This window comes from Cricetulus griseus, chromosome 2 (genome assembly GCF_003668045.3).
Source record: "Cricetulus griseus strain 17A/GY chromosome 2, alternate assembly CriGri-PICRH-1.0, whole genome shotgun sequence".
Lineage (NCBI taxonomy): Eukaryota > Metazoa > Chordata > Mammalia > Rodentia > Cricetidae > Cricetulus > Cricetulus griseus.
In genome coordinates, this window is record NC_048595.1 from 322,356,623 (window position 1) to 322,380,643 (window position 24,021).

Below are 24,021 nucleotides of genomic sequence, written 5' to 3' on the forward strand. Positions count from 1 at the left end.
CTGTATGATGAAGACACAAACTTTCAAGATAAGGCCCTGAGTCCAGACAATAGAAGCCAGGGACATTAAGAGGAAGCATAGAATATGTAGAAGGAATTTTAAAGTCAAAGGGTAACATAATCACCCTTGTTTTTCCTAAGGGTCTCTGTTTCCAATAGGAAAGCACTGGTGGGGAACCAAACCCAAGGCTGGTTTCATTTCAAACTAGGAAAAGAAGAAAGAGAAAGAATGTGAAGACTTAGCTATTGGGAAGATAAAAGATACAGAGGAAAAAGAGATGTTAACTTTAAAATTTTTTCCAGATTTTTAAAATTTGAATTAGAAACAAGATTGATTTACATGACAATCCCAGTTCCCTTCTCCCTCCCATCCGCCCCTACCCCCCCCAACTAAAACCCTATCACATATCCTTTCTGCTCCCCCTGGATGGTGAGGCCTTCCATAGGGTGTCATCAAAGTCTATCATAACCTTTGGGATAAGGCCTAGACACACCCCTGTGTGTCTTGGCTCAGGGAGTATTCCTCTATGTGGAATGGGCTCCCAAAGTACACACCTATGCTAGGGATAAGTACTGAACTACTACAGGAGGTCCTGTAGATTTCCAAGGTTTCCTCAATGAAATGCATGTTCCTGGGGTCTGGATCAGTCCCATGCTGGTATCCCAGCTATCAGTCTGTGGAGCAAGAGCTCCCCGATGTTCAGATCAGTTGTTTCTGTGGGTTTCACCAGCCTGGTCTGGACCCCTTTGCTCTTCACTCGTCCTTCTCTGCATCAGGATTCCAGTTCAGTTCAGTGATAAGTTGTGGGTGTCGGCTTCTACTTCCACCAGCTGCTGGATGAGGGCTATTGGGTGGCATATAAGTCAGTCATCAATCTCATTATCAGGGGAGGGCATTTAAGGTACCCTCTCCTCTGTTGCTTAGATTGTTAGCTGGTGTCATCTTTGTAGATCTCCAGACATTTCCCTAGTACCTGATTTCTCTGTAAACCTAAAATGTCTCCCTCTATTATGGTATCTCCATTCTTGTTATCTTCTGTTCTTCCCGACTCAACCTTTCTGCTCCCTCATGTTCTCTGCATCCCCTCTCTTCTTCCCTTCTCATTTTAGCTCCCTTCCCCCTCAGAGGATCTTGACCTTTCCCCTTCTCCAGGGGACCATGTATGTCTCTCTTAGGGTCCTCCTTGTTTCTTAGCTTATCTGGCGGTGTGGATTGTAGGCTGGTAATCCTTTATGTCTAAAATCCACATATGAGAGAGTACATATCATGTTTGTCTTTTTGTGATTGGGTTACCTTGCTCAGAATGGTTTCTTCGAGTTCCATCCATTTTCCTGCAAATTTCAAGATTCCATTGTTTTTTTTTTCTGCTTAATACTCCATTGTGTAAATGTACCACATTTACTCTATCCATTCTTCAGGTGAGGGGCATCTAGGTTACTTCCAGTTTCCAGCTATTACAAATAGTGCTGCTATGAACATCGTTGAACAGATGTCCTCATTGTATGAATGTGCTTCTTTTGGGTATATGCCTAAGAGTGGAATTGCTGGATCTTGTGGTAGATTCATTCCCATTTTCTTGAGGAGTCGCCATACTGATTTGCAAAGTGGCTGAACAAGTTGGCACTCCCACCAGCAGTGGAGAAGTGTTCTGTGTTCTACACTTCCTCTCCAGAATAAACTGTTATTGGTGTTTTAGATTTTGGCCATTCTGACAGGAGTAAAATAATATCTCAGAGTTGTTTTGATTTGCATTTCCCTGGTGGCTAAGGATGTTGAACACTTTCATATGTGTCTTTCAGCCATTTTAGATTCTTCCATTGAAAATTGTCTATTTACTTCTGTACCCCACTTTTTAATTGGAATGTTTGGTGTTTTGGTGACTAGCTTCTTGAGTTCTTTGTATATTTTGGAGATCAGCCCTCTGTCAGATGTGGAGTTGGTGAATATCTTTTCCCAGTCTGTGGGTTGCCATTTTGTCTTGCTGACTGTGTCCTTTACCTTACAGAAGGTTCACAGTTTCAGGAGGTCCCATTTATCAATTGTTGATCTCAGTGTCTGTGCTACTAGTGTCATGTTCAGGAAGTGGTCTCCTGTACCAATTAATTCAAGGGTATTTCCCACTTTGTCTTCTCATAGGGTTAGTGTGGCTGGGTTTATGTTGAGGTCTTTGATCCATTTTGACTTAAGTTTTGTGCATGGTGATAGGCTTGGGTCTTCTACATGTCCGCATCCAGTTATGCCAGCACCATTTGTTGAAGATGTTCTCTTTGATCCATCGTATAAATTTGGATTGTTTGTCAAAAATCAGGTGTCCGTAGGTGTGTGGGTTAATATCAGGATTTTCAACTCTATTCCAATGGTCTACCTGTCTATTTTTGTGCCAATACCAAGCTGTTTTCAGGACTATAGCTCTGTAATAGAGCTTGAAGTCAGGGATGGTGATGCCTCCAGAAGTTCCTTTATTGTACAGGGTTGTTTTGGCTATCCTGGTTCTTTTGTTTCTCCATATGAAGTTGAGAATTTTCTTTGAAGGTCTGTGAAGAATTGCATTGGGATTTTGATGGAGTTTGCATTGAATCTGTAGATTGCTTTTGGCAAGATTGCCATTTTTACTATGTTGATCCTACTTATCCAAGAGCATGGGAGATCTTTCCATTTTCTGGTATCTTCTTTAATTTCTTTCTTTAGAGAGTCAAAATTCTTACAGTACAGGTCTTTCACTGTTACTTCAAGGTATTTTATGTTGTGGCAATTGTAAAGGGTGATGTTTCTCTGATTTCTTTCTCTGCCAATGTGTCATCAGTATATAGTAGGCCTATAGATTTTTTTGAGTTAATCTTGTATCCTGCCCCTTTGCTGAAGGTGTTTATCAGCTGTAGGAGTTCCCTGGTAGTGTTTTTCGGGTCACTTATATAGACTATCATATCATCTGCAAATAGTGAGAGTTTGACTTCTTCCTTTCCAATTTGTATTCCTTTGATCTCCTTTTGTTGTCTTATTGCTCTAGCTAGAACTTCAAGGACAATATTGAAGAGGTATGGAAAGAGTGGACAACCTTGGCTTGTCCCTGATTTTAGAGGAATTGCATTGAGTTTCTCTCCATTTAATTTGATGTTGGCTGTCAGCTTGCTGCATATTGCTTTCATTACGTTGAGGTATGTTCCTGTTATCCCTGGATGCTTTTGTATTTGGGGCATAAATGTTCAGAATTGAGACTTCATCCTGATGGATTTCTCCTGTGATGAGTAGGAAGTGACCTCCTTCATCTCTTTTGATTGATTTTAGTTTAAAGTCCAATATGTTGGATATTAGGATTGCTACCCCCGCTTGTTTCTTGGGTCCATTTGATTGGAAAATGTTTCCCCAACCTTTAATTCTTAGGTACTGTCTGTCTTTGAAGTTGAGGTGTGTTTCTTGTATGCAGCACAAGGATGGATTCTGTCTTCTTATCCATTCTGCTAATCTGTGTCTTTTAATAGGCGAGTTAAGACCATTAATGTTGATGGATATTTATGACCATTGATTGTTCATTCTTGTTTGTTTTTGATTTGGTAATGGTGGCAAAATTATATGTGGGATTCTATCCCTTTTGGCTGTTGATAAAGTGGGATTATCTATTGCCTATATTTTTTCTGGTTATAGTTAACTTCCTTGGGTTGCAGTTTTCCTTCCAGAACTTTCTGTAGGGCTGGATTGATAGATATGTATTGTTTGAATCTGGTTTTGTCATGGAATATTTTGTTTTCTCTATTGATTGAAAGCTTTGCTGGGAATAGTAGTCTGGGCTGGCATCCATGGTCTCTTAGTGTAGGTAGAATATCGATCCAGGACCTTCTGGCTATCAGAGTTTCCATGGAAAAGTCAGGTGTAATTCTGATAGGTTTGCCTTTATAGGTTACTTGACCTTTTTCCTTTGCTGCTCTTACTATTTTCTCTTTATTCTGTATGTTTGGTGTTTCGATTATTATGTGGCAAGGAGACCTATTTTTTTGGTTTGGTCTATTTGGTGTTCTGTAGGCTTCTTGTATTTTCATTGGCATGTCTTTCTTTAGGTTGGGAAAGTTTTCTTCTATGATTTTGTTGAATATGTTTTCTGCTCCCTCTTCTATACCTATTATTCTTAGGTTTGGTCTTTTCACGGTATCCCATATTTCCTGGATATTTTGTGTTAGGGATTTGTTGGACTTAAGATTTTCTTTGGTTGATGAGTCTATTTCAGCTCAAGAGTGTATCTTCAACTCTTGAGATTCTCTCTTCCATCTCTTGTAGTCTGTTGGTTATGTTTACATCTGTAGTTCCTGATCATTTACCCAGCTTTTCTATTTCCACCATTCCCTCAGATTGTGATTTCTTTATTGTCTTTATTTCAGATTTTAGGTCTTGAACTGTTTCCTTGAGAGATTTGTTGATATCTTGTATTTTTTGGTTTGTTTTTTCTTCTATTTCTTTAAGGGATTTTCTCATGACTTCTTTGAGGTCCTCTATCATTTTCAAGAAGATGTTTTTAAGGTCATTCTCTTCTGGTTCATCTGCATTGTGATGTTCAGGTCTTGCTGGTGTATGGTTCCTAGTCTCCGGTGGTGTCTTATTGGGTTTTCTGTTGTTGAATGTGCTTTTATATTGTCCTCTTCTCATTCTTTCTTTTGGTGGGTGTAGCAGGAGTCTCTTCCTCTCCTGGTGGGTATGGGACCAAGGTTCCCTTCTGGTAGATGCAAACAGATTCAATACTCTGATGTGTATCATCTTTTCGTGGATGGAGGTGGCACTGTTACCGGGGCCTCAGCAGTGTCCGGGTGTGCTGGATCCCACTGCCGAGTTCGAATCTGGTGAGCAGATCTCTGAGCAGGGCTGCTGAACCAGAACCAGAAACAGCCCCTGGCCTACCTGGGCCAGTGGATAGAGGCCCTTTTGTAAATTATTCAATATTTATTTATTCAGGTTTTTTTAAAGACAGGGTTTCTTTGTATTGCTTTGGAGTGTGTCCTGGAACTTGCTCTGTAGATCAGGCTGGCTCTGAACTCAGAGATCCGCCTGCCTCTGCTTCCTGAGTGCTGGAATTAAAGGCATACCCCATCAACGCCTGGCTAATTTTATTTATTTATTTATTTGGTTCTGGAGACTGGTTATTATTCTCATACTAGTTGGCCTGTAGACCAGGGTGGCCTCCAAGTCACAGAAGTCCTGTTGCCTCTGCCCCACCAGTGCTGAGTTTAAAAGTATATACCAGCATACTCAGCTGCCTCTTTTTAGATTTAAAAAATTTTATTTTTAAGTATGAATATATATGTACATGTGTTTTTATGCACTTGGATTCAGTACCCTTGGAGGCCAGAAGATGGCGTCATATTGCCCAGAGCTGGAGTTCAGGGAATTAAGAACTACTAGATGTAGGTGCTGGGAACTAAACTAAGGTCCTCTCCAGGAGCAGTGTGTGCTTTTAACCACTGAGCTGAAAAGAATGGTTACATCAGGGTAAGGAACAAGACCAGGTCTACAGGGAAATGTACTAAAATTGATTTAGGACAAGGAAATAGTGAGAATAAACAACCTAACAGTTCAGCAAATACTGCTGAGTGACCTCAGCAACTATGAGACCTTGGAAAGGAGCTGTTTAATCAGTGAATACAGCCTAATGATTCATGTGTTTCTTTTTCAAAAAGAACGATTCTCTTTTTGTACCCTGACAAAGAGGGCTATAAGGTACTGCAAAGAATTCCTATGAGAATTTAGAAGACTGGTAAATAAATAAAGTGCAATAAAATCTAACTATGCAGTCCTCAGAGTATGGGTATTAGGCATTTTTGGAAAACAGGATTCAGTACTCAGGAGGCAGAGGTAGGTGGATCTCTGTGAGTTCAAGGCCAGCCTGATCTACAGAGCAACTTCCAGGACAGCCAGGGCTGTTACTCATAGAAACACTGTCTCAAAAAACAAAACAAAAGCAGGATTCACCAGAAAGTTCTGGTTGTTTCAGTCCCTGCAACTCTGCCCATGATACCAAACAAAAACAGCATTCCTCTTCATCTTGATTTCAAATGGGATTAGCTATCAGAAATACTCGGTTCAAGGGCTGGAGAGATGGTTCAATGGTTAAGAGCACTGGCTGTTCTTCCAGAGGTCCTGGTTCAATTCTAGAACCCACATGATGGCTCACAAACATCTGTAACTCCAGTTTCATGGTATCTGATGACCTCTTTGGGCCTTCACAGACACTGTACATAGGTCTGCACATACATACATGCAAGTAAAACACCCATACACATAAACAAACAAAACAACAACCACCGGCTCAGTGTGACTTAAAAATCAGGGTTCTCCCCCCCCCCAGATGGGGTTTCTCTGTGGCTTTGGAGGCTGTCCTGGAACTAGCTCTTGTAGACCAGGCTGGTCTCGGACTCACAGAGATCCACCTGCCTCTGCCTCCTGAGTGCTGGGATTAAAGGCGTGTGCCATCAACGCCCGGCCAGGGTTCCCTTTTTAATGTCAAGTGGGAGGAACAGATAATCAGAGTGGTGAGAAGCACTGTTTCGTGAGTTGGAGCATCTTTCCTACTTTCTACATTCTATATTGACTTCCTTTGGTTTTAACTAATGATTGTAAGTCTTCTTAAAATGCCAGTCTTCAAACCAGCTGTGGTAGAGTCCTCCTGTAATCCCAGGAGGCAAGAATGGGGGCAGGGGTCGGGGCAGATGACTGCTGCAAATTTGAAAGCAGAGTGGTCCACATAGTGAGACTCTTGTTTCAAAAGAAAAGAATGTAAGTCAACCCTTACTGTACTGGCTAGTTTTAGACTTCCTGTGATGTGGAAGTATAAGCTGAATAAAAAAACCCTTCTCAAGCTGCTTTGGTCATGGTGTTTCATTGCAGCAATAGAAACCCCGACTCAGACAAGTTGGTGCCAGGATAGTGGGGTATTGTTTTGAGAGCTCAGTGCGGCTGTTCTGCCAAAGCTTGGAAGATAAGAATGTTGAGGTATCCCAGCATCGGGAGGCAGAGGCAGGCAGATCTCTGTGAGTTTGAAGCCAGCCTGGTCTACAAAGTGAATTCCAGTCCAGCAAGGACTACACACAGAGAAACCCTGTAACAAACAAACAAACAAAACCAAAAGGAAGAATGTTGAGGGCAATGCAGAAGATGGAGGCCTGGCTGGTGATGTTTCAGAGGGAAGTTAAATACTCTATTAGGGCCATCTGTGATTTTGAATTAAACTCTGTGGTTCTGTGAAGCTGGGGCTGAAGAATGAGCAGTGGTTAAGAGGAGACCATCATCAGTGAGGTAGAATTTCTGGGAGGTGCTTCCTTGGAGGCAGCACACAGAGGCTGTGTTCCATAGGCGGCCAAGGTTGTACCTTGCACTGGAAGCTGAACTTGCGTCAAACAGGTGGTGCTGGTTTTGAAGGCATGGAGGTGTCATGGAGAGCAGCTGAGGCTTGGCACTGTGAGAGGCCAGGAGAAGCCAATGGTGAAAGTGATATCTCTGTAGCAGTTTAAGGCCCAGGATTGAAGGGGTCATGCAGGGAAGTTGAGGCCTGGCACAGCGAAAACAGACTAGGAAAAGTTACTGGTCAAAGTGCAGCTCAGTTGCAGCAAAGACCCCAGCAGTTTGTAGATGTCAGTACCATGGTGTCTTAGTTTGGGTTTTTATTGCTGTGAAGAGACACCATGACCACGGCAACTCTTAGAAAGAAAATATTTAATTAAGGGGGCTGCTTATAGTTTGGATGTTCAGTCCATCATGGCTGGGAACACGGCGGCATGCAGGAAGACAAGGTGCTGGAGAAATAGTTGTTGTCCTACATCTTGCAGGCAACAGGAAGTTGACTGACACGCTGGAAGGTATTCTGAGTACATGAACCCCAAAGCCTGCTCCCAATGACACACTTATTCCAATAAGGCCATACCCATTCCAACAAAGTCACACTTCCTAATAGTACCACTCTCTATTACATTATGGGATTATGGGGCCCAATTACATTCAAACTACCACACATGGGATGACCACCAAGGACAACATCAGCAGTGGAGTGGAACCTGCCTGAGCCTAGAAAATAAGCTGTGTATGCTGCAGAGAACACAGCAGGAAAAGTGACCCAAGTCCTTCGGAGGAACCCAGAAGATTGTGGGTGAATCCCAGAGGTGGAACACTGTGTTATTTAAACTGCTGAGTTTTTGGTTTTGCTTTGATCTGATTGTGACTGGGCCCTGGTTCTTCCCTCTTGAAGTAAGAAACTAACTTAATTTTGACTTTTTTTTAAACAGGTGTAACCAGTCTGTCTCTGTCCTACCTGCCAGCTCCCAAATAACCACATGGAGACCTATCATCAACCATAAAAGCTCGCCTATAGCCTAGGCTTGTCCCACTAGCTCTTACAATCAACCCATTCCTATTCATCTACACATTGCCATGTGACTTGTGCCTCCTGCCATGTCTTGTTCCCTTTATGTCCAGTTGGCAACCCTGTCCCTCTCCCCCCCAGAGCTCTCTCTGTCCAGAAGTCCTGTCTACACCTTTTGCTTAGCCATTGGTCATCTAGCCTTTCATCAAACCAATTACAGTGACATACCTTTACACACTGTAATCAAATATCTCACAACATACAGAAGCCTGAAATTGAGGGATTTAGGATTTTTAAAGAGATTGGATAGTTTAAAGAGACTGAACTTTTTAAAAAAAATTTTAAAAAGATTTTATTTATTTATTATGTATACAACATTCTGCTTCCATATATATCTGCACACCAGAAGAGGGCACCAGATCTCATAACGGATGGTTGTGAGCCACCATGTGGTTTCTGGGAATTGAACTCTGGACCTCTGGAAGAGCAGTCAATGCTCTTAACCTCTGAGCCATCTCTCCAGCCTGAGACTGAACTTTTTTTTTTTTTTTTTCAAGACAGGGTTTCTCTGTGTAGCTTTGGAGCCTATTCTGGCACTCGCTCTGGAGACCAGGCTGGCCTTGAACTTACAGAAATCCACCTGCCTCTGCCTCCTGAGTGCTGGGATTAAAGGCGTGCGCCACCAACGCCCGGCTCTGAGACTGAACTTTTAGTGTGTTTGAATTTGTAAGGACTGTGGGTCTCCCAAAGTTATTTATGTTTTATATTGTAATAATAATATTAATGTGCCACCCAGGGTATGAATGAAAAAGAGAAGATTCTAATTGAAAAGTGATGTGTGTGTCAAAGTGACAATGGGGTCAGCTATACTGTCCAGTTTTATGTCAACTTGACACAAGCTAGAGCTAGAGAGGAGGGAGCTTCAACTGAGAAAATGCGTTCATAAAATTGGGCCATAGGCAAGCCTGAAGGACATTTTCTTAATTAGTGATTGATGGGGGAGGGCCCAGCCCATTGTGGGTGGTGTCATGCCAGGCTGTAATCCTAGATTCTATAAGAAAGCAGGCTGAGCAAGTCCTAGGAAGCAAGGCAGTAAGCATCGGTCTTCCATGGCCTCTGCATCAGCTCCTAGCTTGAAGCTCTTCCATGGCCTCTGCATCAGCTCCTAGCTTGAAGCTCTTCCATGGCCTCTGCCTAGCTCCTAGACCCTGCCCTGCTTGAGTTCCTGTCCAGTTTTCCTTTGATGATGAACTGTGATGTGGAAGTGTAAGCCCAATGAACCCTTTCCTCTCCAAGTTGCTTTGGTCATGATGTTTACCACAGCAATAGTAACCCTAACTAAGACACTTATGATAGATAAATTATGTAAATGGATAAAACTAAAGATAAAAAGTAGGGGGCTGGAGAGATAGCTCAACAGTTAAGAGCACTTGCTGATCTTCCCAAGGACTCGAGTTTGGATTCCAGTACCCACACTGGACAGCTCACAATCTCCTGTAACCCTAGCTCTAGGGATTTGACACTGCCTTTGGGTACACCACCCCATATGACATATGTAATAGACAGACACAAAATAACATTTTTTTAAATATAAAAGTATTAGAGAAGTCAAAAATGATTTGAAGAATTTATGAACTTGGAGTAGAGAAGGACTTTCTAGGCATGGGACCAAAGACATAAATCATAAAGGAAAAGAGTGCTATATCTGATCTGTTCAAATTTTAAAGTTTTGTAAATCAAAAGCAAAAATGGAAAATGAAGCAATAATCTCAATTCTCAAAGTAAAAAACAACAACAACAAAGAAAAACAAACAAACAAACAAAAACCCAAATGGAAATATCTACCAGGGGCTCTCCATAGTCCAAATTCAAAAGCTTCTAACATAAAAGAACAGTCAACTCACAGACATAAAAATAATAACTAATATTCAACAAAATTTTGTTAAGTGACAGTGTGGTGAACTGTTGCTAAAAAAGACTTAGTTTCCCTACCCTAGGACATTCATGCCACCTACAATGTGAGCTTGGCTTGGGACTTGCTTTAGCTAGCAGAATGAGACAGAACAGACAGCATTTCACTTCCCCATTAACACAATCCTTGCATGTGTCAACTCTCTCAGGGAACCCTGCTGGATGAGAGATCACACCAATGAGAGTCAGGTCCCACAGCAGTAGCTACCTTACCTCCCTAGTCATGTAAGACAAATAGAGTTGCCCAGCTGCCGACTCAGCACACAGCCAACGGTAGGTGTACAAGCAAGTCAAGACCAAAAGATTGCCCAACCACTGCAAAGATTAGTTCACAATATCAAACACGTATTGTAGTTTGTGGAAAGTTAGTTACAAAGTGTGGCAACAGGAATGGATCTAGCCTGGCAACTTCCAAAATGCCTTGAATTTATCATCTCTGAATCTGAAACATGAATATATTTTTCCTCGTTGTATCTCCTGCATACAACCTGACGTTACTTTCTCCAGCACCCCAGAAACATCACTGTTGTGGCCTTTTTATTTTCTGATACTTAGAATGCTCAGCTCTTGGGATTTCTTGTAGGGGAAGCTGTAGCCACGCCTACTTAGGGGCTGGCTACAGGTGTGCCTGACCACGCCCTCGAAGGCGAGGGCGTGGTCAGGGGACGTAGGGTGACTTCGTTTTCGCTTTCAGTTTCTTCTTTTGGGCTTGCAAAAAGACTGCTGCCACGCTGGCTGGCTAGGTCACTCTGTAAGTAAGGCTTTTCCCTATTAAATACCCTTATATTTCTACCTGACTCTGTATTGGTAATTTCCCACTATATCTGGTGTCAGAAGTGGGATATTGGAAACCTACACCCCATTTGGGACAGGCTGTGGATTCCATCGGGCCCGAGGCCTAGGCCCGGAAAGCGCCCTCTCTCCACAGGCGTTCCCGGCTAGCAGCCGACCTGCTGAAGCTGAGCTGCTCAGAACCATCCACCCAGCTCGGAGACAGTTTCTAGCTGCCTAGAGTCGAGGTAGGCCTCGGCTTTCAGCAGAGGCTTCCCCTGGCCGCTGCTGCGGGAAAGCTGCATCTGTTTTAGTGGTTGCGGCCGCAAGGCAGTATTCTCTCTAAGATAAGCGCAACCGCTTTTATGACCTCTCTCCACCGCTGACCGACTGCTGCCAAACGCCTCGAACTAACTGAACGTCTGTGCTACCTGCAGGTCAAATATATTTACTGGAGTAGAAATCAGGTAGAATTATGGCGGAATATTTATCATTTGCTAAAATTGGTAATATTTTTGCTTATTATGTGAATTCACTGTTTGAGGAGGATGTTAATGTGCCAATTACTGGCCTATATGCCATAATGGCAGTTAGCTTGCTGGTACAAATAGTATTACTAGCCAGAGGACTCAGGAATAGGGATAAGGATAACCTCATTACCTACTTACAGAAAATAACAGCTTTACGCAGTGAGGTTTTGGAGAACAGATTAGGTCAGACCACAATTGTGCAGCAAGTGGAACAGAAATTGGATGATAAGCTTGGCTCTGTGTCCAATACACTAAAGACAGAGCTGTCTGATGAGATGCAGCATACTTATGATAAGATAAACACAGAGAGATCCTCCATGTCTGAGGCCTTAGAGGCTAGGCTGTCAGAAGACCATGAGCAACTAAAGAATATCTGTAGCCAGCTAGAAACTCAGATAGACAATGTTACTCATCAACTAGATGCAACGGTGCAAATACCCAGCATAGGGTTGAATAATTCGACAATGCCATTCAATCAGTTATTGAAGCATCCGAAGTAGCAGATCAGAAATTTTAGTCTAGATTTGAATGTTTGGAAGATAATTTACAGTACAGGACTGACAGATTACATAGGTCCATACAGTCGATTGCTGAGGACTCAAAATCAGCAAATCATGACCTCGAATCTAGACTCCAATACCTAGAAGGCAGTTTCCATGCCATCCAGATGCTGCCTAAGGATGATCGTATTAAAGACCTAAAAAAACATGTAGATGAGCAGTTAGAGCAATTTACAGATTCACTAACGTGCTTGGAATCTTTTATGATTAAGGAGATTGAAACTTTTCAAAAGGATATCATTGCTAGGCTTAAAGATCATTGGGATGCCTCAGAAGCAGAATCACTCCAATCCCAGGCACCTACTCCACCTAGGTATCATGACTATTCTTCTAAGGTTGTTACTTGTACACCATTAGTGTACCCAGCTACCATGGTAGAAAAGCCAGCTTCTGAGAAACACCCTCATGGACGGATGGCTTATGAATGGCAACCTATACAGCTGAAGGATCTTAAGAATATTAAAGAATCAGTTGTCTCATATGGTCTCCATAGCCCATACGTAAAAACAGCTATTACATTCATGGGCAACCTTTAACAGGGTGACACCCACAGATTGGGAACGATTGGTAGCAGCTGTACTTGAGAATTCATGCCAAATCCAATGAAAGGCATTAGTAAGGGAAGAGGCAAAGCTCCTTGAGCGTCAGGGCATAAAGAAAGGTTTTAAAGCCCTATAGATAAGCTTCTTGGTCAGAGTATTTATGCTGACCCACAGGTTCAGGCTGAATATGATGACGATATACTGTCTCTATGCAGGAAAGCAGCATTAATTGCCTGGGATAAGGTTCGTGAGCCAGGAAAACGCCCAGAAGCTTATACCAGAATAGAACAGGAACCTACAGAACGGTTCCAGGATTTCTTACAAAGGTTAACTAGGGCAATAGAATTACAGGTAACAGATCCAAAAACAAGACAATCAATTATATATACAATAGCTTATAAAAATACAAACCCTATATGCAAAAGAATACTTTTGCCTTTAAAGATCAGATCAGCTCCGCTAGAAGAATGGGTTTTGTATGCAGCCAACATTGACTATAATGTGCAAGATACTGGAGCTTGGGTAGGAGAAGCCATCTCCAAAGGTTTAAAACGGCAACAGGAAATTAAAAGGTCTAGAGGTGAGGATATAAGGGCTTGGCAAGGAGAAGCACCTTACAGAGGTCAACATAGATACCAAGAGGCTAGAGGTTACTACTACTATGAACCAGAACCTTGGGTAGGAAGAGCCTTCCCCTGGAGACCACGAAGGCTCCAGGAACCTAGATGTTTCAACTGTGGTAAAATGGGACATACTAAGAGAAATTGTAGACAAATGAATTCTAACAATGCCTCATATGGAAGGCCACTGCCTTCTGGATTGTGTAGAAGATGTGGTAAGGGCACACACTGGACCAATGAATGTAGATCGACCAGGGACATACAAGGAAACCCCTTAAGGTCGGGAAACCCTGAGGGGGGGCCTCAAGAAGACCCTCACATCGAGAAAGGTCGGGTCATTCCTAGTAGCAGTGGGAGACAATCTCTCACAGGAACAATAGATAGTTCTTTGCCTATTGTGAAAAATGATACTGCTCTAGATGGTAGTTTGAATAGTGATGAAGAATCAAGTGTGAATGGACAAAATGAGAAACGCATATTTTGACAAGATTCTATTAATGATAAAAGGCCTCAGTTGAAAATGAAAATTAATAATAAAGTTATTTCTGGCTTAGTGGACACTGGGGCAGATGTAACTATTATTACTCAAAAGTCTTGGCCTCAGAAATGGCCTCTTAGAGAGGCAAATGTACAATTTTTAGGAATTGGAACTCTATCTAGAGTTCAACAGAGTGTTAACTCAGTGGTCTGCATTGGACTGGAAGGAAAGAAAGGGATACTGAAACCATACGTGACAGATATAGCTATAAATCTCTGGGGTTGTGATCTCTTACAGCAATGGAATACTCAGATTAATATTCCTCCAGTGTCAGATACAAATTATGTACAATCTTTAGATAGTAGGAAAGATCTGGTAAGACGCTATGGAAAACGGTTACCAACCATCCATGCTGTACAGAAAGTAGGTACAAATGATAGACCTTCAGAGGAGTCAAAGGCCCTGCCATTGAAGTGGCTTACAGATGAACCAGTTTGGGTAGGACAATGGCCTATGACCTCTGAGAAGCTAGAGGCTTTAGAAAAGTTAGTACAGGATCAGCTAGATGCTGGACATATAGAGGAATCTATGAGTCCTTGGAATTCTCCTGTATTTGTCATCAAAAAGAAGTCAGGTAAGTGGAGAATGTGTCATACGGTAAACTTTACAGATGTCTCTCAGAGAACTCTATTTCTCTTCATTTCCTAGTCCCTATTCAATTAAACCAATGCTGGATTTAGAGGTGGATTTGGCTTTCTTCCTCTAAAATCCAAGCACATTATTTAACTAAACTTAATGTTTCTGTGTTGTATCAAGAAGCCAATTGATGTAACACAGAACAAAAGAAGAATTTGGGGACTGTCTTTGTCTTTTCTTGGATCTTTCTTTCAAGGTATACACCCTCTCATAATTGTTATGCTCTCATGTTTGCATTCTCCAGCATGTGTACATACACAAGCAAACATTTCTCTGCTAACTGTTTATGTTTGAGTCCCACATAGCTAATGAAGACCTGCCTGACAGCAATCCCTGGACATCCTGGAAAAGAAAATGGGCCACACCTCCTCGACTGCACTGGATCCAACTTGCTCCATTTCAACTGACACTCCGGCCAGAGGTTCGGGTACTAACTTCAATCAAGTTGAGGATTTCAAGCGAGATCTTCAATCAAGTGAATCCCATCTAACATGGACTGGATACTAACATTTTCTTCCTACAGGACCCCACATGACTATCATCATCCCATTTCAGCAGGAAGTAACTTGGAGAATGCAACGCCCCCTTTACCCATTGTTGTCACTTAGGATAGTGTATATACCTAGTTAGAGATAGCTTCCTATTGTTTATGGTTGGGATTGGAAGGAGGTGTTCAGGCTTGGACACCTCTTTCAGATGACTTTAGGGTTTAGTTAAAATAGATAGTTAGGATGTGACATAAGCAGATTGTTGTATCTTCTTATATTTTACCTTTATGATTGTTAATTTTGGATACTTTAAACTGTTAAGTTTTAATCCTCTTTTAGACTAAAAGGGGAATTGTAGGGGAAGCTGTAGCCACGCCTACTTAGGGGCTGGCTACAGGTGTGCCTGACTATGCCCTCGAAAGGTTTCGAGGGCGTGGTCATGGGACATAGGGTGACTGCGTTTTCGCTTTCGGTTTCTTCTTTTGGGCTTGCATACAGACTGCTGCTACGCCGGCTGGCTAGGCCGCTCTGTAAGTAAGGCTTTTCCCTATTAAATACCCTTATATTTCTACCTGACTCCGTATTGGTAATTTCCCACTATAATTTCTCTTTTCTCTTGGATCATTGCTCAAATGTCACCTTCTGTCTGGGTCTCACCAGGTCATTATGTACAACTTCATTCCCATCAATACCTAATATCCTCCTTTTCCTGCTCTAAAAATAGCAAAATGTTTTTTTTTTTAACCTAATATGTGACAATTTTCTTTAATTGTTTTTCTCCTTGTAAAAGGTAAATTCCCCCAACATAAGATGTCTGTCTGCCCTGTTCACTGTGTCCTTCAGTTATAGGGGATTATGGGAACTAATACACCCTCAAATGTTTGGTGACTAAAGACAACATCTAGTCAGTTGTCAATTTACCAATGAGGAAACAATCACAGATAAAATATTTTAGCCTAAGATCACACTGCTGGTTAGGGACAGAGAGCCAACATGCAAACTCAGGCATGCTGGATCCAGACTCCCAAAGTCTAGTCATGCCCTTTGCAGCACACACCTTGGCATGTAAATCCTCACAAGATACATATTCATTTCCTTGGCTCTTCACATCTTTAGTATAGGTGTTTCTTCTCACAGAAGTTCTGCACTGTGTCTCAACCAAAAGATTATATTTAACTTTGAAAAAGTAACAGGATTTTTTGACCAAAGTCAGCAGTGAAAAAATATCACAACAAAATCCCATTTGTAACTTCTTTTTATCTATATTTTTGACAAATAAACTTAGTTTAGCTTCTTGATATTTGTACCTTCAAATCCTTTCTTTATTGAACAATTTTTTTCCTGGCACTATTGTCTGAAAATTGTGGAGGTTATTATGTGTTAAGACTTAGGGGTACAATCTCAACTTTATTTAACTACAATCAGACATGTAAAAAATTATTGAATTTATGAATAACTGTATTTTGACTTTCAAAGATTTTTTTCAAAAGATCTTTTTATACCAGAAAACAAATTACCTTGTCTGTTTCTATACCACCGTCCTGAATTTGTTAAGAAATTATATTCACCTAATGAATCACAAAAAATAAGGAAATATAAATTATAATGAGAACTTTTCATTTTTCACACTGGTAAGGATAAAAAATACTTAAATGCTGAGGTGTTGGTAAAAGTATAGAGAAACCACATTTGTGTATTTTGATGGTTTGTTATAACTTATTTTTTTGGTATATAAAGGTATATATATATTTGTATGTACATGAGTTTGCTTATGGAGGCCAGAAGCCAATGTTGGACACCTTTCTCGTTGCTCTACATCCTAGTTTTTGAGACAGGGTTTCTCAGTGAACCTGAAGCCCACCAATTCAGCTAGACTGGCTGGCCATGGATCTCTGGAGATCCACCTGTTCCCCTCCACCTGTACCCCCAACCCCCCATGGGCACCATGACCAAGGCAACTCTTAGAAAGCACTTAATTTCCTCAGTTCCAGAGACTTAGTTCATTATTATCATAACAGACAGCATGGTGGCAGATAGGTGTGGTGCTGAGAGCTACCTGGATCCCCAAGTAGAGATGGGGAGAGGAAGGAAGGGAAGGAGAATGGGAGGGGAGAGAGAGAGAGAGAGAGAGAGAGAGAGAGAGAGAGAGAGAGAGAGAGAGAGAGAGAGAGAGAGACTAGACATGACACGGGGTTTTGAAACTTCAAGGCCCACTCCAACAAAGTCACACCTCCTAATCCTTCTCAAATAGTGTCATTCCATGATAACTAAGCATTCAAATATATGAGCCTATTGGGGGTCATTCTTATTCCAACTACCAGTGACCAACTGCTATTATGTCTTCAACAAAAGAGTTGATATAGTAGATTACTGATAGTCTCTCCTGTCCCCTGCCTCTTCTTTTGAAGCAGGATCTCACTTTGAGACCCAAGATAGCCTTGAACTCACAATCTTCCTGACTCAGTCTATTACATGCTGAGATAATAGCCATGCACCACCATACATGCACCACCACTAGCTTCTAACAATTTAACAATTTATTTATTTCCATGAATGAATGAAGAATCTGGATACAATACACAAGCAGCAATTCTCTACATTTAGAGTTAAGGTCACAGGGTTGTAGAATGGACCCTGAGACCAGGCCAGGTAGAGTATGAGGTTAAGAATCTTCGAATATTAGACATAGAGCAAAGGATTACCATCCTACAATCCACACCACCAGAGAAGCTAGGAAACAAGGATGACCCTGAGAGACATACATGGTCCCCCAGAGAAGGGGAAAGGGACAAGATCTCCTGAGCAAATTGGGAGCATAGGGGCGGGAGAGTTAGGAGAAAGAGAAGTGGGGAGGAGGACATGAGGGAGCAGGAAGATTGAATTGGGGGAAGAATAGAGGAGAGCAAGAAAAGAGATACCATAAACAGAGGGAGCCATTATAGGTTTAAAGAGAAATCTGGCAATAGGGAAATGTCCAGAGATCTACAAGGATGACCCCAACTATCAATCTAAGCAATAGTCGAAAGGCTACCTTAAATGTTCTTCTCCGATAATGAGATTGATGACTACCTTATATGCCAGCCTAGAACCTTCATCCAGAAGCTGATGGAAGCAGAAGCAGACACCCACAGCTAAGCACTGAGACAAACTCCTGGAATCCAGTTGCAGAGAAGGAGGAGTGACGAACAAAGGGGTCAAGACCAGGCTGGGGAAACCCACAGAAACAGCTGACCTGAACAAGGGGGAGCTCATGGACCCCAGATTGATAGCTGGGAAACCAGCATAGGACCGACTCAGGACCCCTGAACTTGGGTGTCAGTTAGGAGGCCTGGACAGTCTATTCCAATAGAGGGATACTCTCTCAGCCTAGACACAAAGGGGAGGGCCTGGGCCCTGCTCCAAATGATGCGACAGACTTTGATGATTCCCCCAAATGGAAGGCCTTACCTTCCCTGGGGAGCAGAAAGGAGTTGGGATAGAGGGTTAATTGGGGGTGTGGGAGGGTGGGAGGGAGAGGGAACTGGGATTAATATGTAAAACAAGATCGTTTCTAATTTAAATAAAAAAATCTACTGAAAAAGAAAATCTTCCAAATACTGAAGCACATTGATTTTGGCATACAGATATTTTCAGTGATAACAAAAAGCAATGGTGAATAATCTCTTGCCATTTTTAAACTCAAAAACTATCATTACCACTGGTAGACAAATCCAAGGCCACTCATGTTAAGAAGAATCGTAGTTGCACTGCAGGATATTCTTGCTGAGGTACTAAATATTTGCTGTAATCTTTCTGTACACTGTGAAAATGTGTTGCTATCATTGTTAATAAAAAGAGGATTGGCAGATAGCTAGGCAAGATTTTCAGAGTAGAGAGAATGCTGGGAAGAAGGGCAGAGTCTGAGGCGTTCCAGCTAGATGTAGAAGCAACATGAGAAGTTCACAGATGAGGTAAATGAGCCTTGGGCAGCACACAGATTAATAGAAATGGGTTAATTTAAGTTGTAAGAGCTGGCGGAGACAAGCTATCAGCCCAGCATTTATAATTAATAATAAATCTCTGTGTGGTTATTTAGGAGTGACTTCTGGGACATAGGAGAACTCTGCACACAAATACTTTTTAAAGTCTCAACCCTTCAGTGTGTACATATGGCAGTGCACACATACAATACTTCTGAACACCTGAGTATAATGGTATTTTAGAGAAACTAGTTGCTCAAATCAAAGCATTTGTGTATGTGAGTGACTTGTGTGTCAAAATATCTTTTTTTTTTCTCCCTTTCTTTTCATGGAATACTCTTTAGTTTTTTTTTTTTTTTTTTAACTAAAATGTTTTGCAACTAGGTCTTATCATGTACCCTGGGCTGGCTGGCCTTCAGCTCTTGATCCTATTGTCCCAGTCTCCAATCTCAGATTACAGAAATGTGTTACTATATTTAATTATAATACTACATTTATTTATTTATTTTTGGTTTTTCAAGACAGGTTTTCTCTGTGTAACAACTCTGGCTGTTATTCTACTTGCCTGGTTAGTGCGAGGCTCTGGGTCCAATTGCCTGCACTTAAAACAAATAAAAATTCCAGGTTGCTCTGACTTAAAATATTCGACAGAGTACAGCAGGTGTGTGAGGTGGCTCATGCTTGTCATCTCAGCAACTGGGAGGCTGAGACAAGAGGATCATAAATTCAGGGCCAGCACAGGCTTTACAGAGCAAGACCCTGTCTCAAAAAGTAAAATAAATAAAGATCCCCAGAAAAGTAACAAAAGGAAACTTGTCACTTCAAGGAAAAAATATGAGAATATATATCACTAATAAAATTCCACCTTTCAAATGAAAACCAGAATTTCACTGCAGTGAACATTGAAGACTTTTAATAACATGGATAACAACATTGAGGAAGATCATTTGATAGTATATAACAAAATATGTCAAAATCAGAACTACATAACTAAGTCACCAATTTCCAAATGAACTGTGATTGATATTACAAAATTAGGCAGAGTACATTCTCCATTCAGAATGTAAGATACACCAAGTGGATTTCAATGTAGTACAGTAAGAAGAACACAGTGTACACACTCCCCATTCCACTCTACACCCTACCCTTTAAAAACCACCATCTATCCAACTTTGGTGTGATATTTGCCCATGGTTACCACAGGAAGCTATTAAAATATTCTCCTTTCAATTACATATGAACATGATGTTAGAATTTCCTTCTTAAATAAAAATAAAACAAAGAAACTGATTAAATGTAGAGGTTTATGTGGGAATCAAGCTATTTTGATTGTCACTTCATCGTCCACTGACAGATAAATGGAAAAATATGCATGTAATGTATTTATTACTATTTGATAAACACATTAATCCTTAAAACTGTCCCAGTTTTAATTTTATATGGCTAACTATGGGCAGATAGAATCGACAGAAACAAAACTAATGTTCTTAGGTTTTCAGCAATTTTTGAAAGGTAAAGGCATTCCGATATTAAAAAAGTTAGAGAAGAGTGCTAGTTGCCTTATAATGGAAATTTATTCTCTTCTTCCTTCCAGGAGACCAGAAAAACAACAACAAATGCAGCCCAAATAATAGTCCCAGTCACTACAAGAACTCTTCAGAATCACTATTGTCCCCTGGGTGCACAATGACAGCGAGGACTAAGGAACACAAAGATCCATGCAGATGAGTGGCAAAGCACAACAGAAAACTAGGAAAAGCAGAAATGGTTGATGGTTCAAAGTAGTTTTGTGCACATCTACAAAAACCACAAAGTTCCTTTTTCCCTGCAGAAGTCTCACTTGAAATTGCAGTGTAGGGCAGATTTGGCAACGGAGGAAGTGGAGGCATTGTGTTCTGAAAGCCGTGGGAAGAATTTAATTCTCTCACCATTTTGCTACTAGTCCGTAGCAGAGAGGGGTGTGGTTAGAGCAGCGCTAGGAAGCAATTCGAAGCGGCAGCCTAGGCTGCCCCAAACCGTGTCCAAGCAACAATTCTGAGCCAAGTCAATTTGCCAGGGTAAGAGGCCGAATGTTTTATGAGAAGGAAGAAAATAAAAATAGAGTTAGAAAGCAAGGACGGAAATAAGTATCAAAATCAAAACGGTCCCAGGTGTGTATATTAATCGCCCGGAACGCTAACATGTGCATGAGGTGCATATGAAAATGCTTTATTCCCGAGTCCCCAGCTGCGGCACTTTCTATATCAGGTCTGCAATTCTGAAGGGAACGTCGGCCTGTCTATTGGTTTTTATTTTGGGTTGGGTGTGTGAACCACCATTCTCACAGACTGCCGCTGAAGCAATCCCAAACAAAGGGGAAAGGATGGCCTCCTGAGGGAAGCCAGGAGCGAAAGGTTGCTGTGCCAGGTGTCCCTACGGGACCCACCAAGCAGGCAGAGGGAAAGGACAGTCCCAGGTGCATCGCAGGGGTGCAATAGGGCTGCATCAGGCCCCTTGGCACTCGCTGACAGACGACCCCACCCTGCCCACGGTCAAGGTTAACCCACCCACTGGAGTTACCTGTGGAGGCCTCGCACAGCCGAAAGGCACAGGGTGATCATGGGCACGCCGGGAGGCCGGCAGCAGCGGGCGCGTGGTCCTCCGGCCTGTGAGTGCGGGAGGCGGGCGGTGGAGTTCACGGGCCCGGGAGCCGAGAGTGGGCCTAGCCGCGGAGACCGGAGCTCAAGAACGTAGCGGCCAGCTCTGCCAGCGCCCTCCCACGTGCTGCAGCCCCAAGCCTGCGCCCGCAGCCCCGCCCCCTCGGCCGCCCCGCATCCGCTCCGCCCCCGGGCCGGCTCCTCCCTGCCCCACCCTCGTCCCGCCCCTCTCCCTGTCCCGCCCCCACCCACTCCGTGCCCTGCTCCGCCCCAGGGGCGGATCCAGCTAGACCCAGCGTCCGAGAGCCTAAGGGAGCAGCCGGGTGGTCTGAGGGGGCGGCGGCGGCGGCGTGCGAGCTAGGGAAGTTTGGGAGACACGACCAGCTCTGCGATCCAGAGCGCCGCTCAAGCCCCGAGGACCGCGGGGGCAGGCGGACCCACTTCCCGACGCCCCCGGACCCGCAGCCGTCGTCTCCGTGTCCTCTTGCCTGGTAAGGGGCTTCTATCTGGAAAGGGTGCGTCTCCCGCAGCCCCAGATGGAGGCCTGCACCGCGCACCCCTTGCAAACCCGGTCTGGGCTGAGGCAAAGCCGGGGTACAGCGGGGAGGGAACCATGGAGTGGGAGGAGGATGTGATTGGAGATGTAGGAGGGGAAACTTGGAGGAGGTTGGACAGCTCCCCCCAACCCCCCATTCTGTTCGCCCCTTCTGCCCCCTGGGCCTTAGTCAGTATGTGTAATAATCACTCTGGCCTAAAGACTGGGCTCGGCTTTAAAAGAAGTACAAAGCCAATAAACATCCTAGCGGCCAGTACCACACCCTGGCTGTGAATTAGGGATCCCGGGTAGCAGATTGCTGATACGATTTAGTGGAAATAAGCCATTAATGCCGCCTGGCCCAGCGCCACTGTTTGGATGCATAGTATTCCATGTGAATGAACGCGGCCAGGAGCTTCCAGCTTGTCCACGAGAGCACAGCTACTGCAGGCAGGGAAGGTCGGTTTGTAGTTACCCGTCGGTTTAGACGGTGATTTCTGAGCAGTGTGTTGATTATATAGAAACGCTGTTTATTAACAATAGTACTCAATGGTTGAACAACCTTTCCACAGAGCCTTGTCGTCAGCAAGTAACTCTCAACCTACAAAAGTAGTGGAGTGTAAATTATTAATACATTAAAAAAAACAACCCTCTTGAAATAAAGGAAGATGGTCATTGTGGCTCGCCTTCTGAGTCAGCAGTATACTAAATCTCCTCAATTAAAAGTGAGGCCTTTCAAAGGTGATTCTTCGTGTCTATACTCCTACACTTTCTTGTGTCTGTATCTTATGCATTGTTAAAACAGGGTGAGTTCTAAGCTTTGTTACACATGATTTGAAAACATGTTTTTTTTTTTTTTTTTTTTTTTCCCTGAGGCAGGCTTTAACATAGTTTAATAGTGCTGGGTTTGAATGAACGTGTGGAATACATTACTGTTACAACTTGTGCTTTCTTGATGCTTTAAAGAGAGAAGAGATCAGGGTAATGAATATTTTTATTTTTATTGCTTTTAACATAGTGTATGATCATTAATATTTTCTTCTTTTTTCATCCAGGAGGTATTTAAGCTTCTAAAATGTCATCGGTCAAGCCTCTGGTTTATGCAGTTATTCGTTTCTTGCGGGAACAAAGTCAGATGGATGCATATACTTCGGATGAACAAGAGAGTTTGGAAGGTAGGCATCTGTTCTTTGTGTTCATGTCGTAATTATAGAGAAAGATTAAAATAGCTACAATCCCAAGCTTATGGTTTTTAATAACAAAGTCATAATATTTTGTTGAGAGGTTTAACTAGATGTGTTATTTCCATTTCCTGAGACTTGTTTTAGCTAATTAAAAAATAGGACTGTTGTTTATTTACTGAAAAATTACTGTCAGAAGTATATCATTCATATTCTAGGGAAATTTCTCTTCAAGGGAGCGAAGTTACCATTGTTCCCACTTAACAGATAAGGAAATGAGATCAGATAATTTTAAGCAACAGAACAGTTACTATGCAACAAAGCTGAGGTTTAAATCCCAGTCTATACTTTAAAGATTTTTTTCTTCATTTCTCTAATAAGGAGAGGATCTCATTCAGAAGAACACTTGAAAATTCCTTAGTCATTGCTATAGCACTATGTAAAAAAAAAAAAAAAATCTAAGTAATTATGCCATGACTGAGCTCCAGCAAATGCTACTTTGGGAAATGAGAGGATTTTGCCCTTGTTTTATGTGAGCTTTAAATCTCGGATTCAGTAATCTGTAAAACTGAGCGGGACTGGAGAAGCACCATGTATTTCCTTGATACCATCTTTGTGCTTCATGTTTATGTATTATAAAATTTTAATTTAGTATAGCTATAAGAAGGTAGAATGATGCAAGCCGATGGGCTTGTAAAAGTTCAGTAAGCCTATGTGTG

At 42.3% G+C, this 24,021-nt stretch overlaps 2 protein-coding genes across 8 annotated transcripts in view; one reads left to right on the plus strand and one right to left on the minus strand.

Moving 5' to 3' along the window:
• Nln (neurolysin) overlaps window positions 1-21,744 on the minus strand; it is a 109,255-nt gene extending 87,511 nt beyond the window's left edge. The window contains exon 1 of the mRNA XM_027401562.2: window positions 21,510-21,744. Coding sequence (XP_027257363.1) covers window positions 21,510-21,550 — 41 coding nt within the window. The 5' untranslated portion in view covers window positions 21,551-21,744. The remainder of the gene's footprint in view (window positions 1-21,509) is intronic.
• A 117-nt stretch (window positions 21,745-21,861) lies between these two features.
• Window positions 21,862-24,021, plus strand: part of Sgtb (small glutamine rich tetratricopeptide repeat containing beta) — a 35,723-nt gene continuing 33,563 nt past the window's right edge. For 2 of the 7 annotated variants that reach the window (XM_027401559.2, XM_027401558.2), the window contains exons 1-2: window positions 21,862-22,077; window positions 23,177-23,296. In XM_027401559.2, the coding sequence (XP_027257360.1) occupies window positions 23,197-23,296 (100 nt within the window). In that variant the 5' untranslated portion in view covers window positions 21,862-22,077; window positions 23,177-23,196. Of the gene's footprint in view, window positions 22,102-22,393; window positions 22,581-23,176; window positions 23,297-24,021 lie in introns of those variants that run through there. The other 5 variants (XM_027401561.2, XM_035440548.1, XM_027401560.2 and 2 more) reach the window with 5 other exon arrangements.